Source organism: Camponotus floridanus, unplaced genomic scaffold (assembly GCF_003227725.1).
Source record: "Camponotus floridanus strain SB8 unplaced genomic scaffold, Cflo_v7.5 scaffold34, whole genome shotgun sequence".
NCBI classification, from domain to species: domain Eukaryota; kingdom Metazoa; phylum Arthropoda; class Insecta; order Hymenoptera; family Formicidae; genus Camponotus; species Camponotus floridanus.
In genome coordinates, this window is record NW_020229481.1 from 1,554,815 (window position 1) to 1,575,925 (window position 21,111).

Sequence of the window (21,111 nt, forward strand, 5' to 3'; positions counted from 1 at the left end):
TTCATGTGACCTTCAAATGACTATTCAAGATCAAATCAATGACACCATCTTATGTCCCTTCAAAATAAACAATTTTTGGAACCTTTTTCTCTAAAATGCTCTTTTGAGCAGATATTCCAGGGTATCTTTTAAAATGGGATACTATATATACATATGTATGCATATATATATATATATATATATATATATATATATATATATACACACACAGGGTGAATTTGATTGCTTGTGTCAATCTTTTTATCATGCGGAAATTACCGACTGCATAATAAATTAATCGGTACATAAATGTCATCAATTATTTGGATCGATCGTATCGAAGACCTGAATATAATGTGTATAATAATAATAATAATAATAATAATAATAATAACAATAATAATAATAATAATAATAATACTAAATATGTAGCTTTAATAATAATAATAATAAATTCATACTACATAATTTCGGCTTTTAATTTGCTTTAATTGTACACATTATATTCGGGTCTTCGATAAGGTCGATCCAAATAATTGACATTTATGTACCGATCAATTTATTATGTAGTCGGTAATCTCCCGCGTGATAAAAAGATTGACACAAGCAATAAAACTCACCCTGTATATAGGGTGGCGCATTTTAATCCATTCAGTCGAATATCTCAAAAACCAAGCATGGGAGAGAAAAATGTTTCAGACAAAAGTTGTTTGGTTTCGAGGGGGCCATAAGATGGTACCATTGGTTTGACCTTGAAGAGTCATTTGAAGGTCAAGTGAAGATCACCTCAATTTTTTTAAATGGCACCCCCTATTTTTTATTACATATTCTTGTAGCTGACCTCGAGAGCTTTCCAAGACACTATAATAAAATATTTTTTCGTTAAGTATTAATATTTTTTCGAGTTATAAGGTTTGAATAATTTCTTAATTCTACATAAATCATAAAATATCTAGTAAAATATTCATTTTTCGATTATTTTACCTTAATTTATGCACAAAATAATATGAGAAATCGATTGGTGTAAAGAAAACACATAGTTATTTTTAAGAAAAAATATGTAATTTGCAATTAACAATTACATATTTTTTCTTTGAAACAGCTATGTGTTTTTTTTTACATCAATTGATTTCTCTCATTATTTTGTACATAAAAGTATTAAAGCAAGATAATCGAAAAATAAATATTTTACTAGATATATTACGGTTTATGTAAAATTAAGAAATGATTTCAAGCCTCATAACGCGAAAAGTACTCAATGAAAAAATATTTTATTATAGCGTTTTGGAAAGCTCTCAAGATAAGCTACAAGAATATGTAATAAAAAATAGGGGATGCCATTTAAAAAAATTGAGGTGACCTTCACGTGACCTTCAAATGACTCTTCAAGGTCAAACCAATGGTACCATCTTATGGACCCCTCGAAACCAAACAACTTTTGTCTGAAACATTTTTCTTTCCTGGGCTTGGTTTTCGAGATATTCGACTGGATGTATTAAAACTGACCACCCTGTATATATATATATATATATATATATATATATATATATGTGTGTGTGTGTGTGTGTGTGTGTGTGTGTGTGTGTGTGTGTAATTTTGCAAAAGGAAAAATCGTCTCAGAATTGAATCAGCAATATATTATTTTAAGGACAATAGGTTATTCTAAATTGCCTTGTACATATGTACATAGTAAATATTAAAAATCTTGAAACGGTCAAACATCCGGAAAAGTAGGCGTTATAGCAAAAAAATGTTTTAAACAAATGTTCTAAGAGTGAAAAAAAGTTATTCCAAAAACAAATAACTATCATTTTCTCCCTAGAAATTCTACAATTTTTCCGAAACACTTTTCCATATATTTAATTTTCGAGATATTTGTCTGATACATTTAAAATAAGAGACTCTACATATATATGTATTTCGAATGTTTCGAAATTCGTGATTCTATAGCAAATTTTTAAAAAATTTTTTATTCCAAGCAATGGTTTTTGAGATATAATATTTTCAAGTTGACTCATTTTTACATTTCTTAACAATTACCAGTTCATGAATCGCAAATGCATAAGTTTAGTAACTCGTATATGATTCATAAACAATTATTTAAACATATTCTATGATTGGCCAGTTTTAACTTTTACAATATTTGAAAAACTATTACTTGAAATTAAAAAAAAATACAAATATTTTAATTATTTAATTTTTCAAGAGTGCTTTTGTTATATCTTAAATTATAAATTTTTAAACACTCTGTACATAAGAGTACATGTGTATATATTTCTGCTTAAAATGAATTCAGCATCATAAAATATGTGTATGTAAAATAAATAATATCATGTCTAACTTTATTTTTTAAATTAATTATTAAGTCTTTTCTGAAAAGCTCTTTGTAAATATTATAAATTTTACAGGGTTGAAAAGCAAAAATGAAATGATAAAACAAATATTTAAGACTCAAGATCGATATAGAGAGAAAAATAGAAATACGAGCATTAACGTTAAAAAATTGATTAAAAAATAACGATTGCAACGTAAAATACACAATAAATCTAAATATAGGTATAAGAAAGAATGTGTACTACATTTATAGTTTATACAATATAGTAATATATCAAAAGCGTGGCTTAAGAAAAAAACGGATATAACACCATCACCACAGATTCTAAAATGCATAGATAGCATAAAATAATAGGAATTCATTGATTTATAGAATAAAATGAATCATCAAAAATGAAAATCTCTGATGTAATTTAAAGCAAAATCCCCCCAAATTGATTGACATTATAATAATGTTATAAATTGAATTGATTTATAAGATTTTACTGTATAAATTTAATGTTAATCGATTCTTTCCAATTAAAATTTAATTTTGCATAAGTTTATTATGTGCGCACGTACGCGCTCATACACATACTATTTCTAGTAATTATTAATTTATTTAAATATATATAAAAATTTAATGGATTATAAAAATTCCTAATATATTAGAATCATATTACTTAAATTCGGAAAATAATGTAGATTTCTTATGCGATTTTAATTCGACAGAAATACATATCTTTGTTTGACACTGAATAGTGCTTTGAAATTAAGAATTTGCATGAACTTGTAAATTCTAGATATTATTTTCTGCATAAGTAATTTATATATTCAACTTATTTATCATTTCTTTTTTTGTCCATAAAATACTATTTATAATGTTACCATTCTAGGATTTTTTATGATGCAAATTTAAATGATCCCCATTATTGTAAATATGACAAAATGGATACTTACAAAATAATATGGTGGTTGTTGTGGCGATATTAGAGGTTTCAGGACTTTAGGAGGATTGTCAAATTGAGATGAAGGTATTGGCTCACTTTGAGATAAACTTTGGAAATTAGATTTCTTTGTTCGAGGAATTGATGCAAGTGGCACACTAGTAAGATTGGCAGAGAAAGAGTCTGTAGGAAGAGCAGAACTTCCATCTAATATTCCCTCCTCTGTTTTCTTACTTGTTGACTTCTGCTTTGGCGGTCGTGTTACCAATGCCGATATTTTCGCCAATTCTGGACTAGGTTCCCGCTTGATCTCTTCATCAGGTTTTTTCACAAGTGGTTTAATAGTTCTGCACAAAACAAAGAAGTAATCAATGATTGTATGTCGGGAAAACTAAATTATAAAATATTTTTTTCTCACATAAATTGCTAAAATATGATTAATGGCTTACATTTTCTTCATAGGAGCATTATCTGGTGTTGCTGGTATAGGAGAAGCTGTACCTAATTTTAATGTTATTTTTGGTACAGCTTCTGGATTTTTATCCTCCCTCTGTAATATATACATAATAAATTGTTTATTGTTATTTAATTTTATTATCATTAGTTAAAAGCTAATAAATAAATAAAAGCTAATAAAGTACCATATTTTTCTTATTTGAATCTTTCTCCTTTTTTTTGTCTTTTTTCTCCTTCTTTTCTTTAAGTTTTTCTATTTTCTCGCGTTTCTCAGCCTTTTCCTTCTTCTCTTTCACTTTCTCGCTTTTATCCTTATGTTTCTCTTTCTTATCTTTCTTTTTCTTTAACTTATCTTTCTTTTCTTTCTTGTGTTCTTTAGACTTCTAAGTTTTATAAAAAAAAAAAAAAAGTATAAGTATATAAAAATAATTACACACACACAAAAGTTATCAAATTAGTTGATTAGAATAAAACTATAATATAATTATATAATAGAGAAATATAAGTATATACTATGCATGCACATATACAAATTACTTTTTCGAAATATTTGTCTAAAAAATAATAAAATACAGCCAAAATATTTGAATATCTCGGATATAATTTCGTACCAAATTTACCATATCATTCTTCTCTGTTTTTTCAGTTTTAGAATTTTTCGATGGTGATGTTTGCGTAACGGGTACTGGTGTAACAAGCGTGATTGGTGCGACAGGTGCAGACACTGTAGGCGGTGAAGTGCCTACAGGCGGTACCTTCTCAGGTATTTTAATGAAAGGCAATTCTTTATTTGGCTTAAACATTTTCGTAAATTTATTGTCCACCTTCTCTTTGTCCACTTTTTCATTCTCGCCTTGAATCGATGAAGATGTTAATTCGACTGGAGAGGGAATCAGTGGTTTCTCACGTTCTACCGGTTTAATTTTCGGCAAAGCAAAATCCTCAGGCTTTATGGATGGATTGAGAAAACGCGGTGGTAATGGTAAATTGGGCATTGCCGGATGAGGACCTGGCCCACCTCGGCCTAATGGCAATGAGAATCGCGTGAACATTGGATGAGGTATTAAACCAGGTGCGGAAGGAAAAGTAGGGAAAAATGGGAATGGAAGTGTTGGTGGAAGAGTAGGTGGCTCCCTGTGTAACGGCGGCTCAGGTGCCTGCGGTGTTTTTGGTCGATCCAGTATGTCCACTTCTCCTGAATCATTCAGAAGTTTGGTCTGAAAAATGGTGGCCACCAGCAAGATACATTAATGTTAAAATTTAAAAGTAATGTAAATAAAAATATGGCACACAATCAAATTATTGCTAGAAACAAAATCAATTTCACATTAATTAAAGGGACTGAAGTATACAGGGTGTCCCAAAAGTCCCGGACCGGTCGAATATTTCATAAACTATGCACTTTAGAAAGAAATGTTCCAGACAAAAATTGTATCGCTTGAAGGGGGCCATCAGATAGTGGCAATGATTTGACCTTGGAGAGTCATTTGAAGGTGACGTAAAGGTCACCTTCAATTTCTTAAATGGAACTCCCTATTTTTTATTAAATATTCGTGTAGCTTATCTCGAGAGCTTTCCAAAACACTATAATAAAATATTTCTTCATTGAGTACTTTTCGAGTTATGAGGCTTGAAATCATTTCTTAATTTTGCATAAACCATAAAATACCTAGTAAAATATTCATTTTTTGATTATCTTACTTTAATACTTTTATGTACAAAATAATGAGAGGAATCAATTGGAAAGAAAACACAGTTGTTTTAAAAAAAAATATGTAATTTGCAGTTAACAATTACATATTTTTTCTTTGAAACAACTCTGTGTTTTCTTTACACCAATTAATTCCTCTTATTATTTTGTACATAAAAGTATTAAGATAAGATAATCGAAAAATAAATATTTTACAAGATATTTTACGGTGTAAAATTAAGAAATAATTTCAAGCCTCATAATTCGGAAAGTACTTAATGAAAACTAACTTAATTATAGTGTTTTGGAAAGCTCTCGAGATAAGCTACACGAATATGTAATAAAAAATAGGGAGTTCCATTTAAGAAATTGAAGGTGACCTTTACGTCACTTTCAAATGACTCTCAAAGGTCAAATCATTGCCATTATCTGATGGTCCCCTTCAAGCCATACAACTTTTGTCTGACACATTTCTTTCTAAAGTGCATAGTTTATGAAATATTCGACCGGTCCGGGATTTTTGGGACACCCTGTATACGCGTATACATAAGGTGATCCTACCTTCTTTGGGCTGATGCATTGTTTTGGACTCTTCAATTTGGATTCTTTCTTCTTGCCGCTTTTCTCTTTTTTCTTTCGTTTTTGCTCCGATACAGTGGGTACATTCAATTCAGGAGTTTTCGGCGTACTAGGCGTACCTGGCGGTGAGATGTCGGCATCGTCAAATATATAAACATCCGATTCTGAACTCTGTACGTCTGCCAAATCGGCGTCTGGTTGCACATCCGGCGTATGCGGTGTCCTCTTCTCTTCGTATCCTCCTTTCGTGTCTGCGTCGTTACGATGTGCATGCTTCTCCATATTGTCGACATCTATTATCAACTCTGGTGAGTTTTCGCGCGAATCGAGAATATCTTTATACTTATGCGGTTCCGAAATTTCTTTGTCCTTGTCTTTTTCTTCGCGCGGTTTCGATATTTTTTTAAAAATGTTCAGTTTCTGTTTATCTGGTTCTGATGGTAATTTATCGATGGTATCTTCCTTTTTCTCAACAATAGGAGCATCGTCTATCGGATCTAACGTCTTCTCGCTCTTAACTTTCGGTTGCGCGGCTTTCGATGGTTTCGAACTACCAACAACTCCTGATTTCGGTGACGTAATTTTCGGTGTGGATGGTCTGCTGGTCGTAAGCTCTTGTAGCATAGTGGATTGTACTTTGCCACCACCTGGCTTCAATGGTTTCAATTTGGCTAACTCCTTCATGCCAACTAATTTTTTTATCTTACTTTCATCCATTTTATCCGGCTTAAACAATTCTTTCGCGCCTTTTTTCTTCTTGTTCTCTTTGTCGAGTTTACGATTCTCAGGACCTTTCTTAACAATCTTCTTCGGTTTCTTTTCGCACTTCAATTCAGGTGGTACCATCGGATAAGAACTCGGTTGTGGCGAATCCGATCGCACTTGATGCGGTGTCCTTGCTTCAGGTAGCTTTCCTTCTCGCGCAGGTGATAAAAAACCGGAAGTAGTCATCATAACACTACTTATTTCACGTAATGGTCTACCTTCCTCTAAAATTTTTGCCCGCTTCGCCATGGAGCTTTCGAAAGATACCGGATCACCGGGCCGTTTAAAAACTACTTGTGGTGACATTCTATGAGGTGAGGTATTATTCGAATTACTTGATGATGTCGCACTGCTAGATGTGAGCTCTGCTGTACCATTCATTAAACTTTCATTTTTTTCTGGTATATATTCCTCTGTAATTTATTATACAATATAAATATAAATTAATGTAATTATGTTATCACGCAAGATGTCTACTCAAATCTGGTAAACATTTCTTTTAAAATGATCTTCCAGATGTTTGTTCAGAATTCCAGATAAAAAGAATATTTTAAAGATTTTTTTTAGTACAACTTGTTTAAAGTAAATTTTTTTATTGTATGCATCTTTTAATGTTTTTTAATCATATGAAGAAAAAATAAAGGCTCTTAAGTTTCAAGTGTTAAATTTATAAATGTATTAGAAAATGTATAAAAATGAATAATTTTCATAGGATAAACATTTTTTACATGAATATTTTCACTTTTTTTCATTAAAAACTACAATAAAATATATACAGGCTGTCCCAAAAGTCCCGGACCGGTCGAATATTTCATGAACTATGCACTTTAGAAAGAAATGTTTCAGACATAAGTTGTATGGCTTGAAGGGGCCCATCAGACAGTGGCAATGATTTGACATGAGAGAGTCATTTGAAAGTCACATGAAGATCACCGTCAATTTCTTAAATGGAACCCCCTATTTTTTATTACATATTCGTGTAGCTTATCTTGAGAGCTTTCTAAAACACTATAATAAAGTATTTCTTCATTGAGTACTTTTCGAGTTATGAAGCTTGAAATCATTTCTTAATTTTGCATAAACCATAAAATATCTAGTAAAATATTCATTTTTCGATTATCTTACCTTAATACTTTTTATGTACAAAATAATGAGAGGAATCAATTGGTGTAGAGAAAACACATAGATGTTTAAAAAAAAATATGTAATTGTTAATTGCAAATTACATATTTTTTTCTTAAAAACAACTATGTTTTTTCTTTACACCAATTGATTCCTCTCATTATTTTGTACATAAAATTATTAAGGTAAGATAATCGAAAAATGAATATTTTACAAAATATTTTATAGTTTATGTAAAATTAAGAAATGATTTCAAGCCTTATAACTCGAAAGGTACTCAATGAAGAAATATTTAATTATAGTGTTTTGGAAAGCTCTCGAGATAAGCTACACGAATATGTAATAAGAAATAGGGAGTTCCATTTAAGAAATTGACGGTGATCTTCACGTGACTTTCAACTCTCTCATGTCAAATCATTGCCACTATCTGGCCCCCTTCAAGCCATACAACTTTTGTCTGAAACATTTCTTTCTAAAGTGCATAGTTTATGAAATATTCGACCAGTCCGGGACTTTTGGGACACCCTGTATACTACATATTTAATATTCTAAAATAATGCGATATTGATATTACATAAAGATAATATATATTTATAATATATTTTAAATGCATAATTTATATATTTGGGTTGTTTATAAGATAGTAAAATTATTGGAGATTTTAAAAAAAAAATTCCTTGAGAATTTTCTAATTTTTATAGGTAAAAAGTAAAGAAATTCCTGAAAATTCCAGGTTTTCCATGTATTTTCAGAAAGTAGACATCCTATTAGAAAGAATTTCACTCAATTTAGAAAATATAATTTATTATCGTACCTTCAGTATCTGGATACATAGCTGGCAAATGTTCATGTATATGCACTGATCTAGTGACAACTTCACGACTGCCTGGTTTTAAAAAATTTAAATGATTTTCACGCCGAACTGGATATTGTGGTATCTGTATAGGATAAGGAATGGAATCTACATTCTTGACATATTCAATTAATTCCTGTATATCAATATTCATATGTTGAAATGTTAATCCTAAGTCATCAAGATTTGGCTCTGTCCTGCCCACTGCAAAGTAAATATACCACAAATCCAAATTATCTATATATATATAAACATTAATTATTAACTATGACAAATATACAAAATAAATAACTGACTCAAAATGTTTAATATTAACAAAATCTTAAGAATATGAAAAATACAAATCTTATTTATAATATATATTTATAATATATTTTCATTTACTAAATCGTTTAAAAGAAGTAAAAAGGGCTTTAATAACACAAAAAAGCAAGAATTACCAAAAAATAATAAAACAACTACTTACAAACTTCTGCATATTGATGTGTTAGCCTTGAAACACGTAACAAATATTCTTGCATAAGATCTACCATAAATTCTAATGGTGTAGAATTAATAGAGTGCCACCCTATCATTTGACAGATCTGAGCGACAACTATTTTTAAAATATTTCGACTGTATTCACCTGACATCTTTTTCCTGCAATTATTAAAATATATCTGAATATTTTGATACAATATTCTCTTTTAAAATAATACATTATTTGGTAACCTTTATTAATATGCCAATTATATATACAGTAACAAATATATAAGATAAAAGAAAAACTGAAACATTAAATACATGTTTTATTTGAATAAAATCTCATATATCTCCATATATATCTCATTTACATGCAATACACAAACAAAAGAAATATATTTATTACCGTTTTCAGAATTACATGCTATGCAAAAGAAAATACACTGTTTTATACTGTTACCGTGTATATATCAATATTCTTATACATGAGATTGATTATATAAATTGTAGATCAATCAAAGGAGGCTAACAATAATGCCAAGTACTCTTATTCTACAGAATCGAAAAAAAAAATTAGAACACGATTAAGTAGCAATGACCCACCTGGATGACTATACCTTTGCATATACAGCGAAAAAAATATTTTCCAATCTTCGAATCAAATTTCACATTATTATTACAATCTCATTGTTAATGCGATCTCACTTAATGCTTAGGCATTATGCAAGGACTTAAGTTTTTTTCCTTTAATAGATCAAATTGTAACGATTCAACGCAAATTTTATAGTTGGCATTCCGCCATGTCTTCTCTGAGTTTACCTTTGTAAATAAAGGTCGGCAGGAGAGACTGTGGAGACCTCCTGCGGAGAAGGAATTATTAAAAGGTTTGTTCGCGTCGCATGCTCCAATGTACTCCAGAGAGCACTACTTCACAAGTAAGATGGCGGTTAGAGCAGATGAGTTCTAGTGTCCCTAGAATACAGAGTCTGCACAGTTCATAGCATAGACCTTACAGATATGGACTGGCAATTGCCTATAGTTTCTGTAGAGAAGCAGTGTCCGGAGGAGGTTAGAGAGAGAAACATACTTTTTAGTACTTCTCTTTCTACAAGTGTCCGAAAGTATGCATTGCACTTGTAGAAAGAGAAGTACCAAAAAGTATGTTTCTCTCTCTAACCTCCTCCGGACACAGTCTGATACGTATTGCCAGTCCATACTTATAAGGTCTATGGTTCATAGTATGGCCAGAGAGAAACCTGAGAGCGGCCACCTCGCTTTAACGAGCACATTGTCCTAATGCGCCGCCTGACAAAGTGGACGTCAACTACATCCATTACAGTCGATAATAATACATGGTTCGTATCTGAGCTATGGTTCATGTCCGAGCTATGGTTCATATCCGAATTATTCACATGAGATGGAGATTCACGTGAGAGTTAGGGTCTATCCAGACAAACTTGCATAGACGCATAACCATATGCATAAGGAATTTGATTGGTCCAATTCTTTATTTTATTGCTTATAGTCCAATCAAATTCCTTATGTATACGCTTATGCATCTATGCAAGTTTGTCTGGATAGACCCTTAAGCCTATCGCACACAAAATTGCATAGCTTGCATGTGCATAGCATAAGACGATATGGACCAATGAGCATCGAATATTATGTTATGTAAGTCAATATGGCGACTTAATACTCGATGCTCATTGGTCCATATGGTCTTATGCTATGCACATGCAGCTATGCAATTTCGTGTGCGATAGCCCTTAGACAAGAGCCGATAATCTATCGTTCTGCTTTTGTCTCACCAATGATGGCAAATCACGCGGCGGTAGGCATGAGGCGAGCGGTGATTTTCTATCGTAAAGTTCATGTCTCCTTCCATCCCTTGTCGGCCCCGTCTCATATTTCACGCGCTACATTTTACATAATTCGGATAGGATTTCGAGACGACTTCGGGCGCCCAATATATAGAGACAAATTTATTTATTTATTATAAAGACATTTATTAAAAATGTTTTTTAATAAAACCTTTTCTTTTTATTTAAAATAATTATATCTGTATTTCATAAATGCTTACAACTCTCATATTATTATAGTAATATTTTATTTTATATATTTTTTAAATAATTAATTAATTAAAAAAATATACATATCAATGCGAATGATATCTTACTTTGATGCATTTGCGTGTTAGTGTTAGACATGAAAAACATAATGTAATATAACATCTAGTGTATCGAATGATGTGAATAATTTTCTTGTAAAAAAATAAAGTTTTAATAAGATTGCTCACACATATAGGGCACAATACAGCATCCAATGCGCTAGATATTGTATTACATTATGTTTTTCATGTTTTTATGATAAATATCATCCTGGCTCATGTCTTGATGAGATCGATAATTCGGATCATTAATTTTATGTAATCATTTTTTATGTAATTATATTTAATTTTGAAAATAATAACAAAAAGATAGATAAATCAGTTTGTGAAACTATAATTCTTTGTATGATGATATACAAAATAACTTTACATTAACAATAAACAAATTCTTTAATCTTTTATTAATATATAAAAGAATTACGTTTCACTGTCGTGATTTTTCTGCGGTACTTCATTATCTGTGCATAACAGATCTCTTCTATTGTTTTAAATTTATATTTTTTTAACGATCTGTAAGATCTGTGTATTTTGCAACACGTATTATCGTTTCTTTTATATAACACGACACATTATCTATAAATATTTCTGCGTGTACACGTACTTGCGTGTATGCTTTTATTGTGTTGGTTGTGTAATTTTTTTATTTTTTTATCACGTGTTGTATTTCTCTTTTATTTCTATTTTTAAGTTTTTTAAATTTTATTTTTATATTTTTTTGTTTTGCATTATAATAAACAATCACTATGTCGAGTCAGTGCCCTATAGATAGTTATTATGATAAGTGCGTGTACAGAAATAAAGTAAAGAATGTAAGAATGGGAGATTTTCGCATAGGAAACGGCTATTCCGATTTCCAATGCAGAAGGATACAAGATGCAATACATGGATAGGCAATACAAGTATGTTTTTGTGCAATAATTGTCATTATTTTATTAATTTTTTGCCTTTTCTGCTCCCAAATTCAATACATATTATTTGTTATTTTATTATTTCATAAAATAAAAATAAAAAAAACGACAGCAGAGAGATTCGAACTCGGGTCAGCGCCGTGACAAGCAGTCATCTTACTTGCACTGCTACGCGCTATTATGAAGTATCACTTTATCGAATTGATTATAACCAACACGCCTGACATAAAAAAATTTTTTTTATCAAACATTCGGTATACCAATTGCTATGGCAGCTTGAAGTAAGCATGTAATCGTAATTTTCATAATGTGTTGTATTTTTGTTACAGGACATACAAAGTTGGAAAACTTGTCTGCCAATACTTTTAAAAAATTAGGATTATGTGAAGATCATTTCGTTATTACATCATAACGAAGAACGTGAAAGCGCGACGAGAGAAAGAGGAAAGCAAAATCGTAAGCTCGTCGCGTGGCAGTCGCGTGGTCTGTCATTGATGAGACAAAGACAGAACGATGAATTATCGATTCTTATCCGACTGTCCATCTCTGAATAGTTCGGACATGAACCCATATCATAGACACAAACCATGTTTCGTTACCGAGTCTAATGACATAGTTCACGTCCACTTTGTCAGACGGCGCGTCAAGCATCGAGAAATGTGCCCGTCGAGGCTGGTGGCCGCTCTCAGGTTTCTCTCTGGTATGGCTGATGGCAGAGAACTAGATGTCTGTCGTAGTCGTGGACGTAAAGTAAGACAGAGAAAAACGTAAGTCGTACAAGGCCATTGTGACAATGGCCTTGTACGACTTACGTTTTTCTCTGTCTTACTGTACGTCCACGACTACGACAGACATTTCGACAGTTCTCTGCCATCAGCCTATCTTTTCATTGACTACGTTTATACGTCACTCTTAATCGGGTTTAATAACATCGGTAGTTCTAAGGCCCAGTTCCACAATCCAGTTAATCCAAGTTTAAGTAGCAAATGGACCAATCAGGACCCAGTTAACGTATTAAACTCGAATTGACTCGAGTTGTGGAACCGGGCCTAAAACTGCCCAATCACAACTATTCCTCTGAAGAATGGAATGAATGTGATTGGTTAGTCTTAGAACTACGGATGTTATTAAACCCGATTAAGGGTGATATGCATAGACCTTATAAGTATGGACTGGCAATACGTATCAGACTGTGTCCGGAGGAGGTTAGAGAGAGAAACATACTTTTTGGTACTTCTCTTTCTACAAGTGCAATGCATACTTTCGGACACTTGTAGAAAGAGAAGTACTAAAAAGTATGTTTCTCTCTCTAACCTCCTCCGGACACTGCTTCTCTACAGAAACTATAGGCAATTGCCAGTCCATATCTGTAAGGTCTATGGTGATATGTAAGGCCCGGTTTCACAACTCGAGTTAATCTGAGTTTAATACGTTAAACTGGATCCTGATTGGTCCATTCACTACTTAAACTCGGATTAACTGGATTGTGGAACTGGGTCTAAATGTAGTCATTGGCCGCATTCAGCGGACTCAACCGCTAAGTAGCAATCGAATATGATTGGTTTCTACTTTCAGGTCCGACCAATCAGCGTCGAGTTACATCGGAAAATCTAGGAATGTTGCCCAACTGTTGAGTCCGCTGAATGCGGCCATTGGATTCAGCTCGCAAACCTCTCAAAATGGCGAAACGAATCAAAATGCAGCGGGAACGCACATGTATTCAAAGAACAATAAAACATCATTAATATAAATAAAGTAATATAAATAAATAAAATAATGAAAAGTAAAATAAAAAATCCTAGAATAAAGGTAAAACATTGAAGAACAAGATTTATTTCGTATTTTATTTATTTTAAATGTAAAATTTGATCATATACATAGCAAAACAAATAGATATATCAAAATATTACATAATATTAAGCAGGAATTGGAACACTTGGTGACACAACAATAAGGCATGGTTTAGCCTATCATTAAAATTAAATGTATATTTTATTAATATTATTTAGAAGTTAGAGATAAAATAATTTATATGTATTATATGTATTAATAATTATATGTTATAATGTTTGATATGTTATACATTATATATTATTATGTGTTATTATTTATATTATTTATTACTTACTTTTTCTCTTTATGTATCTTCAATTCTTCTATAAGAAATTCTCTTTCATTATATACTCACATCACACATTGACGCCATTTTGAGGGGTTTTGATTCGGATTGTCCAGACTACGGTCTTAAATACAGGTCTAGAAACTCCGGTGGTAGGGGAGGTCTCACTTAGGGCCAGTTTCACAACTAGAGTTAACCCGAGTTTAACGTATTAAATTCGGATTCACTCGAGTTGTGGAACCGGGCCTTAAGGTGCAATTTCATTGACGCTAAAAAGTAACGTCAACCATTGGTTAAACAATGAAGCAACTACTTACTTCTTTGTTCAACCAATGGTTGACGCTACTTTTTAGCGTCAATGAAATTGCACCTTTAGTGTGTCCATTTTTCGGGAGTTCACGGCTTGCCTGCCGTGGTTCGCTGCGATCTAGAAGTTGCAATGCGAACGAGAGAGACAGAGATAGAAGGCAGTAGTCGGTCTTTCTCTAACATACGTCTCGCATTGCGACTTCTAGATCGCAGCGAACCTAGCAGGCAAGCCGTGGGGAGCGTCCCGTTTGACCACGTTGCGATTGACCACAGCCAATTATATCGACCTGTGCCTAGGGTAATCAGCAACGATTAACCAATCAGAGAGTCCTATTTTAAATTGGCCAATTGGCGACGTGATCAATTGGGTGCCACCCAAGCCGTGAACTCTTGACAAACGGACACACTAAAGATGCGGCCTCATTGACGCTAAAAAGTAGCGTCAACCATTGGTTGAACAATGAAGCAACTATACTTACCTCTTTGTTTAACCAATGGTTGACGCTACTTTTTAGCGTCAATGAGGCCGCACCTTAAGGCTCGGTTCCACAAGTCGAGTTAATCCGAGTTTAATACGTTAAACTGGGTCCTGATTGGTCTATTAACTACTTAAACTCGGATTAACTGGATTGTGGAACTGGGCCTAAGTGAGACCTCCCCCACCACTAAAAAAGGTCTGAGTTTCCAGACTCTGTATTCTAGGACCGGTATTCATAGTCCGGTCTTACATTTAAGATCATCTTAAGAACTCATTCAACCAATCAAATAGCTACAATGCAGCTATTGATTGGTGGAATGAAAGCTTAAGATAATCTTAAATATAAGATCGGACTATGAATTACGGCCTAGGGACACTAGGCAGGAGAGACTGTGGAGACCCCTTGCGGAGAAGGAATTATAAATAGTGCGTTCGAAAATATGTTTGGTTGGTGTTGGGAAAGAAGATAAAGTTGGCAGTATTGAAAACCCAGTGCTGCGTTTCGTTTTCTCCCACTGGGATCACTAGGATTTAAAAAATTTGCTACTTGAGATATTAAAAGAGGTAAATAAGTAGTTAAATATATTTTATAATAATATGTTTAATAACATCATATATATTATTATTAATACGAACGTGTGTTTTATATTAATAATGCTATAATTATAATAAAGTGACATAATTTACCTAAAATATGATTTAAATTCAATATTTGTATATCTGGTAACAACATTTTTCAAATAATCTGTTATTTTTGGTACTATTTTCCTTTCACCTCTATTGTTATTACCTCTATTTTCGAATAAAATATTTTGTAATTCTTCATTATTATCATCACTATCTGAAGAAGAACTACTCGAAGATTCAAAAATGATGTTTTTGAGTAAAATATATTGTTCCATAATAATAATTAATATAATTGCAACACTTTCATATATTGTACAATACAATCCTAATGATCCCAGTGGGAGAAACGAAACGCAGCACTGGGAGTTTTCAATACTGCCAACTTTATCTTTTTCCCAACACCGACCAAACATATTTTCGAACGCACTATAAGTTTGGTTGGTGTTGGAAAAAAAGATAAAGTTGGCAGTATTGAAAACTCCCAGTGCTGCGTTTCGTTTCTCCCACTGGGATCACTAGGATTAAAAAAATTTGCTATTTGAGATATTAAAAGAGGTAAATAAGTAGTTAAATATATTTTATAATAATATGTTTAATAACATCACATATATTATTATTAATACGAACGTGTGTATATTAATAATGCTATAATTATAATAAAGTGACATGATTTACCTAAAATGTTATTTAAATTCAATATTTCTATATCTGGTAACAACATTTTCCAAATAATCTGTTATTTTTTGTACTATTTTCCTTTCACCTCTATTGTTATTACTTCTATTTTCGAATAAAATATTTTGTAATTCTTCATTATTATCACTATCTGAAGAAAAACTACTCGAAGATTAAAAAATGATGTTTTCGAATAAAATATATTGTTCCATAATAATAATTAATGTAATTGCAACTCTTTTATATATTGTACATACGGTACAATACAATCCTACCCTAACAGCACACATGTCCGAAAGATATCCAAAGGATATCCATAGGATATCCATAGGAGATCGGGATATTCTATGGATGTCCTTTGGACATCTTTTGGACATGTGTGCTGTTAGGGTAATGATCTTAGTGGGAGAAATGAAATGCAGCACTGGGAGTTTTTAATACTGCCAACTTTATCTTTTTTCCCATGAACGTAAGAAATACAGAACAGAGCATAAAGGCGGTATTCATAGTCCGATCTTATATTTAAGATCGTCTTAAGTCTGCTTGGAGGTTGACTTAAGACCTCATTCAACCAATCAAATAGCTGCGTAGCATTTCAAGCTCGAACTTAAGACGATTTCAAATATAAGATCGGACTATGAATACCAGCCAAAATACTCTTTTTGACGAGGGGAGTGAAGCCTGAGGGGTAAGGGGTTTATTGTCGCGGCCATCTTAGATGCCTCAGATAAAGCGTCTTTTTTCACGTCGCACGGACGTAAATCGAATAAAATATGAGAGATTCCGTGAAATCATCTATCATCTGAAATCGCTGTGTTATTCCGAATCATTTCTGAATATTAAGGAATTCAAAACTATCACACTCCGTGAAATTAATATTCGTTACCATCTTACATACCTCATATTCCGTTGCAGTAGACATTTCTTTCCCCTCATCCTTTGAGCTTCACCCCCGCAGCAATACACTCTGTCCTGTATTTCTTACGTCCATGTTTTTTCCCGACCAAACATATTTTTGAACGCACTGAAAAGGTTTGTTCGCGTCACATGTTCCAATGTACTCCAGAGAGCACTCTTGGATCACAAATAAGATGGCGGTTAGAGCAGATGTTCTAAAGTCACTAGATAATAAAGTACCGCAAGGCTGAGAACTAGACGTAAGCGTTTACGTCTATCATAGTCATAGGCCGGTATTCATAGTCTGATCTTATATTTAAGATCGTCTTAAGTCTACTTGGAGGTTGACTTAAGACCTCATTCAACCAATCAAATAGCTGCGTAGCATTTCAAGCTCGAACTTAAGACGATCTCAAATATAAGATCGGACTATGAATACCGGCCATAGACATAGTAAGTATAGACCGAGCATCCATTGTATAAGCGTTAAGCATACGAAAAGAAAGACAAAAGATGTAAGATGAGTTTCTTTCTCTTTTCAATGCCGGAGAAGTGGGGAGCACTTCTTCACATCTTCTCGCGCCGGTTCGTCATGGAGGGGTGGAAGTCATGGAAGGGTCATGGAAGTAACCAATCAGCTGGCAGCGTGGCAATGGCTGATTGGTTAGAAGCTACTCTCCCCTTGCCTCGCGAGAGGGACCGCGGAACGAATCGTTGTCGCGCAGTGTACAAGGCCATTGTCATAATGGCCTCGTACGACATACGTTTTTCTCTGCCTTACTTTACGTCCACGACTACGACAGACATCTAGTTCTTTGCCATCAGCCCAATTAATTATTCTCGGTTGAAGGAAATATGGCGTCGGATTACCTAACGTAATCTGGTTTTACTCCGACAACAGAGCGTTTTATATGAAAGTGGAAGCTGCTCCTGTTTGCTAAACTTATGTTTTGTATAAATAAAAGATAAAACCACATAAATTATGTAAACTAGTGTTTTTCTTTGTTTTGTATTTACATACGTCTTCATTGCTACACTTCGACTACTTTTTAAAGCTGCTTTTTCATTAATATCACTATTATCATTGTTTTTTCTTTTTAAAGAAAAGTGTATTCTTGTAACTACAAAGTTTGTGACACCCTATATATATATATATATATATATATATATATATATATTATATATAGGGTGTCACAAAAGTAACGGGACAGCTGGATATTTCCTCAGGTAAGATTTTTTTCAGAAAGTTCAAGATCATTATTTAAATAATTTTCAACGAGGAATCTAATGGTAACCTCAAATTTGACCTAGACAATGACCTTCAAGGTTATTTGGAAGTCAACTTTATTTTTTAAAATGGAAACCCCCTTTTTTGAAATCGACAATCGAAGGAGCGAGAAATTTTACGTTCAAATGTATGCTCAGGTTATAGGTCCGACATGACCTCAAAGGTCATTTAAACTTAAACAAGATATGGGTACCTCTGAGAATAAAAGCTGTTCAGAAAATTTTGTATCGACAAAAGTTATTTGTTTTAATAAAGTGCATTGGGTAGTAACCTTAATCTTGATCTCGACCATGACCTTCAAGGTCATTTGATTTGAGTTCGTTCTTTGTAGAATAGTTTTTCGGAAATTAATAAGAGATCAATTACGATATCAAATTTTCAAATTTCATCAACAATAAGAAAAACCATTCTTATTTGAGATCCGGAAAAGTTGTTAGATCTTGATCGAATCTTTTAATCTAAACGTAAAATTTTTTGCTTTATCAATTTCTGAACTCAAAAATGCAGATTTCTATTTATAAAAAAATTGACTTTCAAATGATCTTGAAGGTCATGGTCATGGTCAAAATTAAGGTCATTACTCAATGTGCCTTGTTAAAATAAATAATTTTTCTCGATACAAAATTTTTTGAACAGCTTTCATTCTCAGAGATACCCATATCTTGTTTAAGTTTAAATGACATTTGAGGTCATGTCGGACCTTATATGTATTTTTCTCAGGTTTTTTCTTGAATATTATATTTTTTAAAGAAAATTTTTTTCTTAATCGTAAAATCTTAATTGCTCACAATCTCAATCGTGTACTTACATTTAATCGTGTACTTACACTTAATCGTGTACTTACATTTAATCGTGTACTTACACTTAATCACAGTTAAATTGGGAATGGCAAGTTCTCATCAATAATACAAAATTTATATCGTTATCTTCTACTACGTGTGGTAGATATAACAGATATACCATAGATGTAGCTAGATTTATGTTTTGGAGTAAGTTAAAAATATTTCTATATCTTTGATAAAACGAGAGAATCTCTATACAATACAAATTATTGTAATTACATTGTAGCAATGTTTTTGTAATGTTTTATTGCAATATTGCAAATTGTAATGAAATATTACAAAGACATTACAGAGAAAAGATCCACAAATTGCCAATACAGTTGTAAGATAACATAAATATTTTAGAAAAATTTTAAAACAAAATTTTACAATTATATATTTTTAAAACATATAGGAAATATGCAAATTATAGATAATAAACTAAACTATTCAATTTTTACTTATTTTATCCTTATAATTGTTTAAATATTACAAAATCAATTTATATAAAAAAGTAAGATTCACTTTAAGAGTTTTATTTAAAAAAAAAATGAAATTTTTAATCTTCAAATCTCTAAAATATAAAACTTTTACTTATAAAAGTTATAAATTTTCACACATAGTTTCACACAAAGTTATAAATTTTCATACAACGTAATCAATATTTTTGTTGCATCATACCAAATGTAAAAATATAATATTTTTCTTACAATTTAATTTGTTAAGAAGAAATAGATCGAAATGTCTAGATTTCCATTTTTATTTATTGTAATGTACTATATAGCATAAGGTATCTATTAATTTATATACTTGAGTTATTAATTTGTAAAAAATTATGTTATATAAAAGTTATTACATATAAAAAAATTGAACGATTTTGAGCAGATGCTGATTATGTATTATATTTATTTCTTATAAGCAGAAATGTATAACTTTTAAATAGAATGTAAAATTTTCCAATATTAAAATTTATATTTGCAAAAAATTTCTATATATTCTCTGAACAAATTATTATTATTATTATTGTTACTTTAGCAAAATTGTTTTTTTCACATTTATAAAACAAAAAATTAAATATAAATTTCTTTATACATAATTTTTAACAAATTTATTATTTCGTTGATTACCAAGATAAACTTTTAATGCTTGCCAAGAACGAACTCGAAAAAGCGAAAAAGCAACATAAAGTTGTCCATGATTAAAAACGTCTTTGCGAAGATCTAATCCAATTCTATCAAACGTCTGTCCTTGTGATTTATTAATCGTCATAGCAAAAGTTAATTTTATTGGAAATTCTTTTTCTGGAAAAAGTAAAAGGAAATACATTTTCGCAATATAACGTTATACGATTCAAAAAGACAATGTCTCCTGTTTTGTCACCTGTTAAAACCTTACATTTTAATAAATGTCTGTAAGCTCTATAATCATTAATCTAGTGCCATTACAAAGACCTTCATTAATATTTAAATTTCTAATTAATATAATAATATTATTTGGTCTTAAATGTAATTCATAAGGAGGAAGAGACGATGGAGATAATCTATTTAAATATTCTGGTAACAATGTTTCACTCATGTCACCATTGTCATTATTTACAACAGTATCTACACTTGTATAAATTCGTTCATCATTTATATCTAATAATTCCACAACTTT

General features: G+C 31.7%; 1 protein-coding gene across 3 annotated transcripts in view; it reads right to left on the reverse strand.

Annotated features, from left to right (window-relative positions):
• Positions 1-9,992, reverse strand: part of LOC105255741 (transcription initiation factor TFIID subunit 3) — a 29,026-nt gene extending 19,034 nt beyond the window's left edge. The window contains exons 1-8 of one of the 3 annotated variants that reach the window (XM_025410698.1): positions 9,770-9,992; positions 9,171-9,343; positions 8,666-8,908; positions 5,947-7,142; positions 4,316-4,912; positions 3,881-4,078; positions 3,689-3,789; positions 3,253-3,586 (exon numbers count right to left, since the gene is read on the reverse strand). In XM_025410698.1, the coding sequence (XP_025266483.1) occupies positions 3,253-3,586; positions 3,689-3,789; positions 3,881-4,078; positions 4,316-4,912; positions 5,947-7,142; positions 8,666-8,908; positions 9,171-9,336 (2,835 nt within the window). In that variant the 5' untranslated portion in view covers positions 9,337-9,343; positions 9,770-9,992. Of the gene's footprint in view, positions 1-3,252; positions 3,587-3,688; positions 3,790-3,880; positions 4,079-4,306; positions 4,913-5,946; positions 7,143-8,665; positions 8,909-9,170; positions 9,344-9,769 lie in introns of all 3 variants that reach the window. The other 2 variants (XM_025410699.1, XM_025410697.1) reach the window with 2 other exon arrangements.
• Between the last annotated feature and the right edge of the window lie 11,119 nt (positions 9,993-21,111).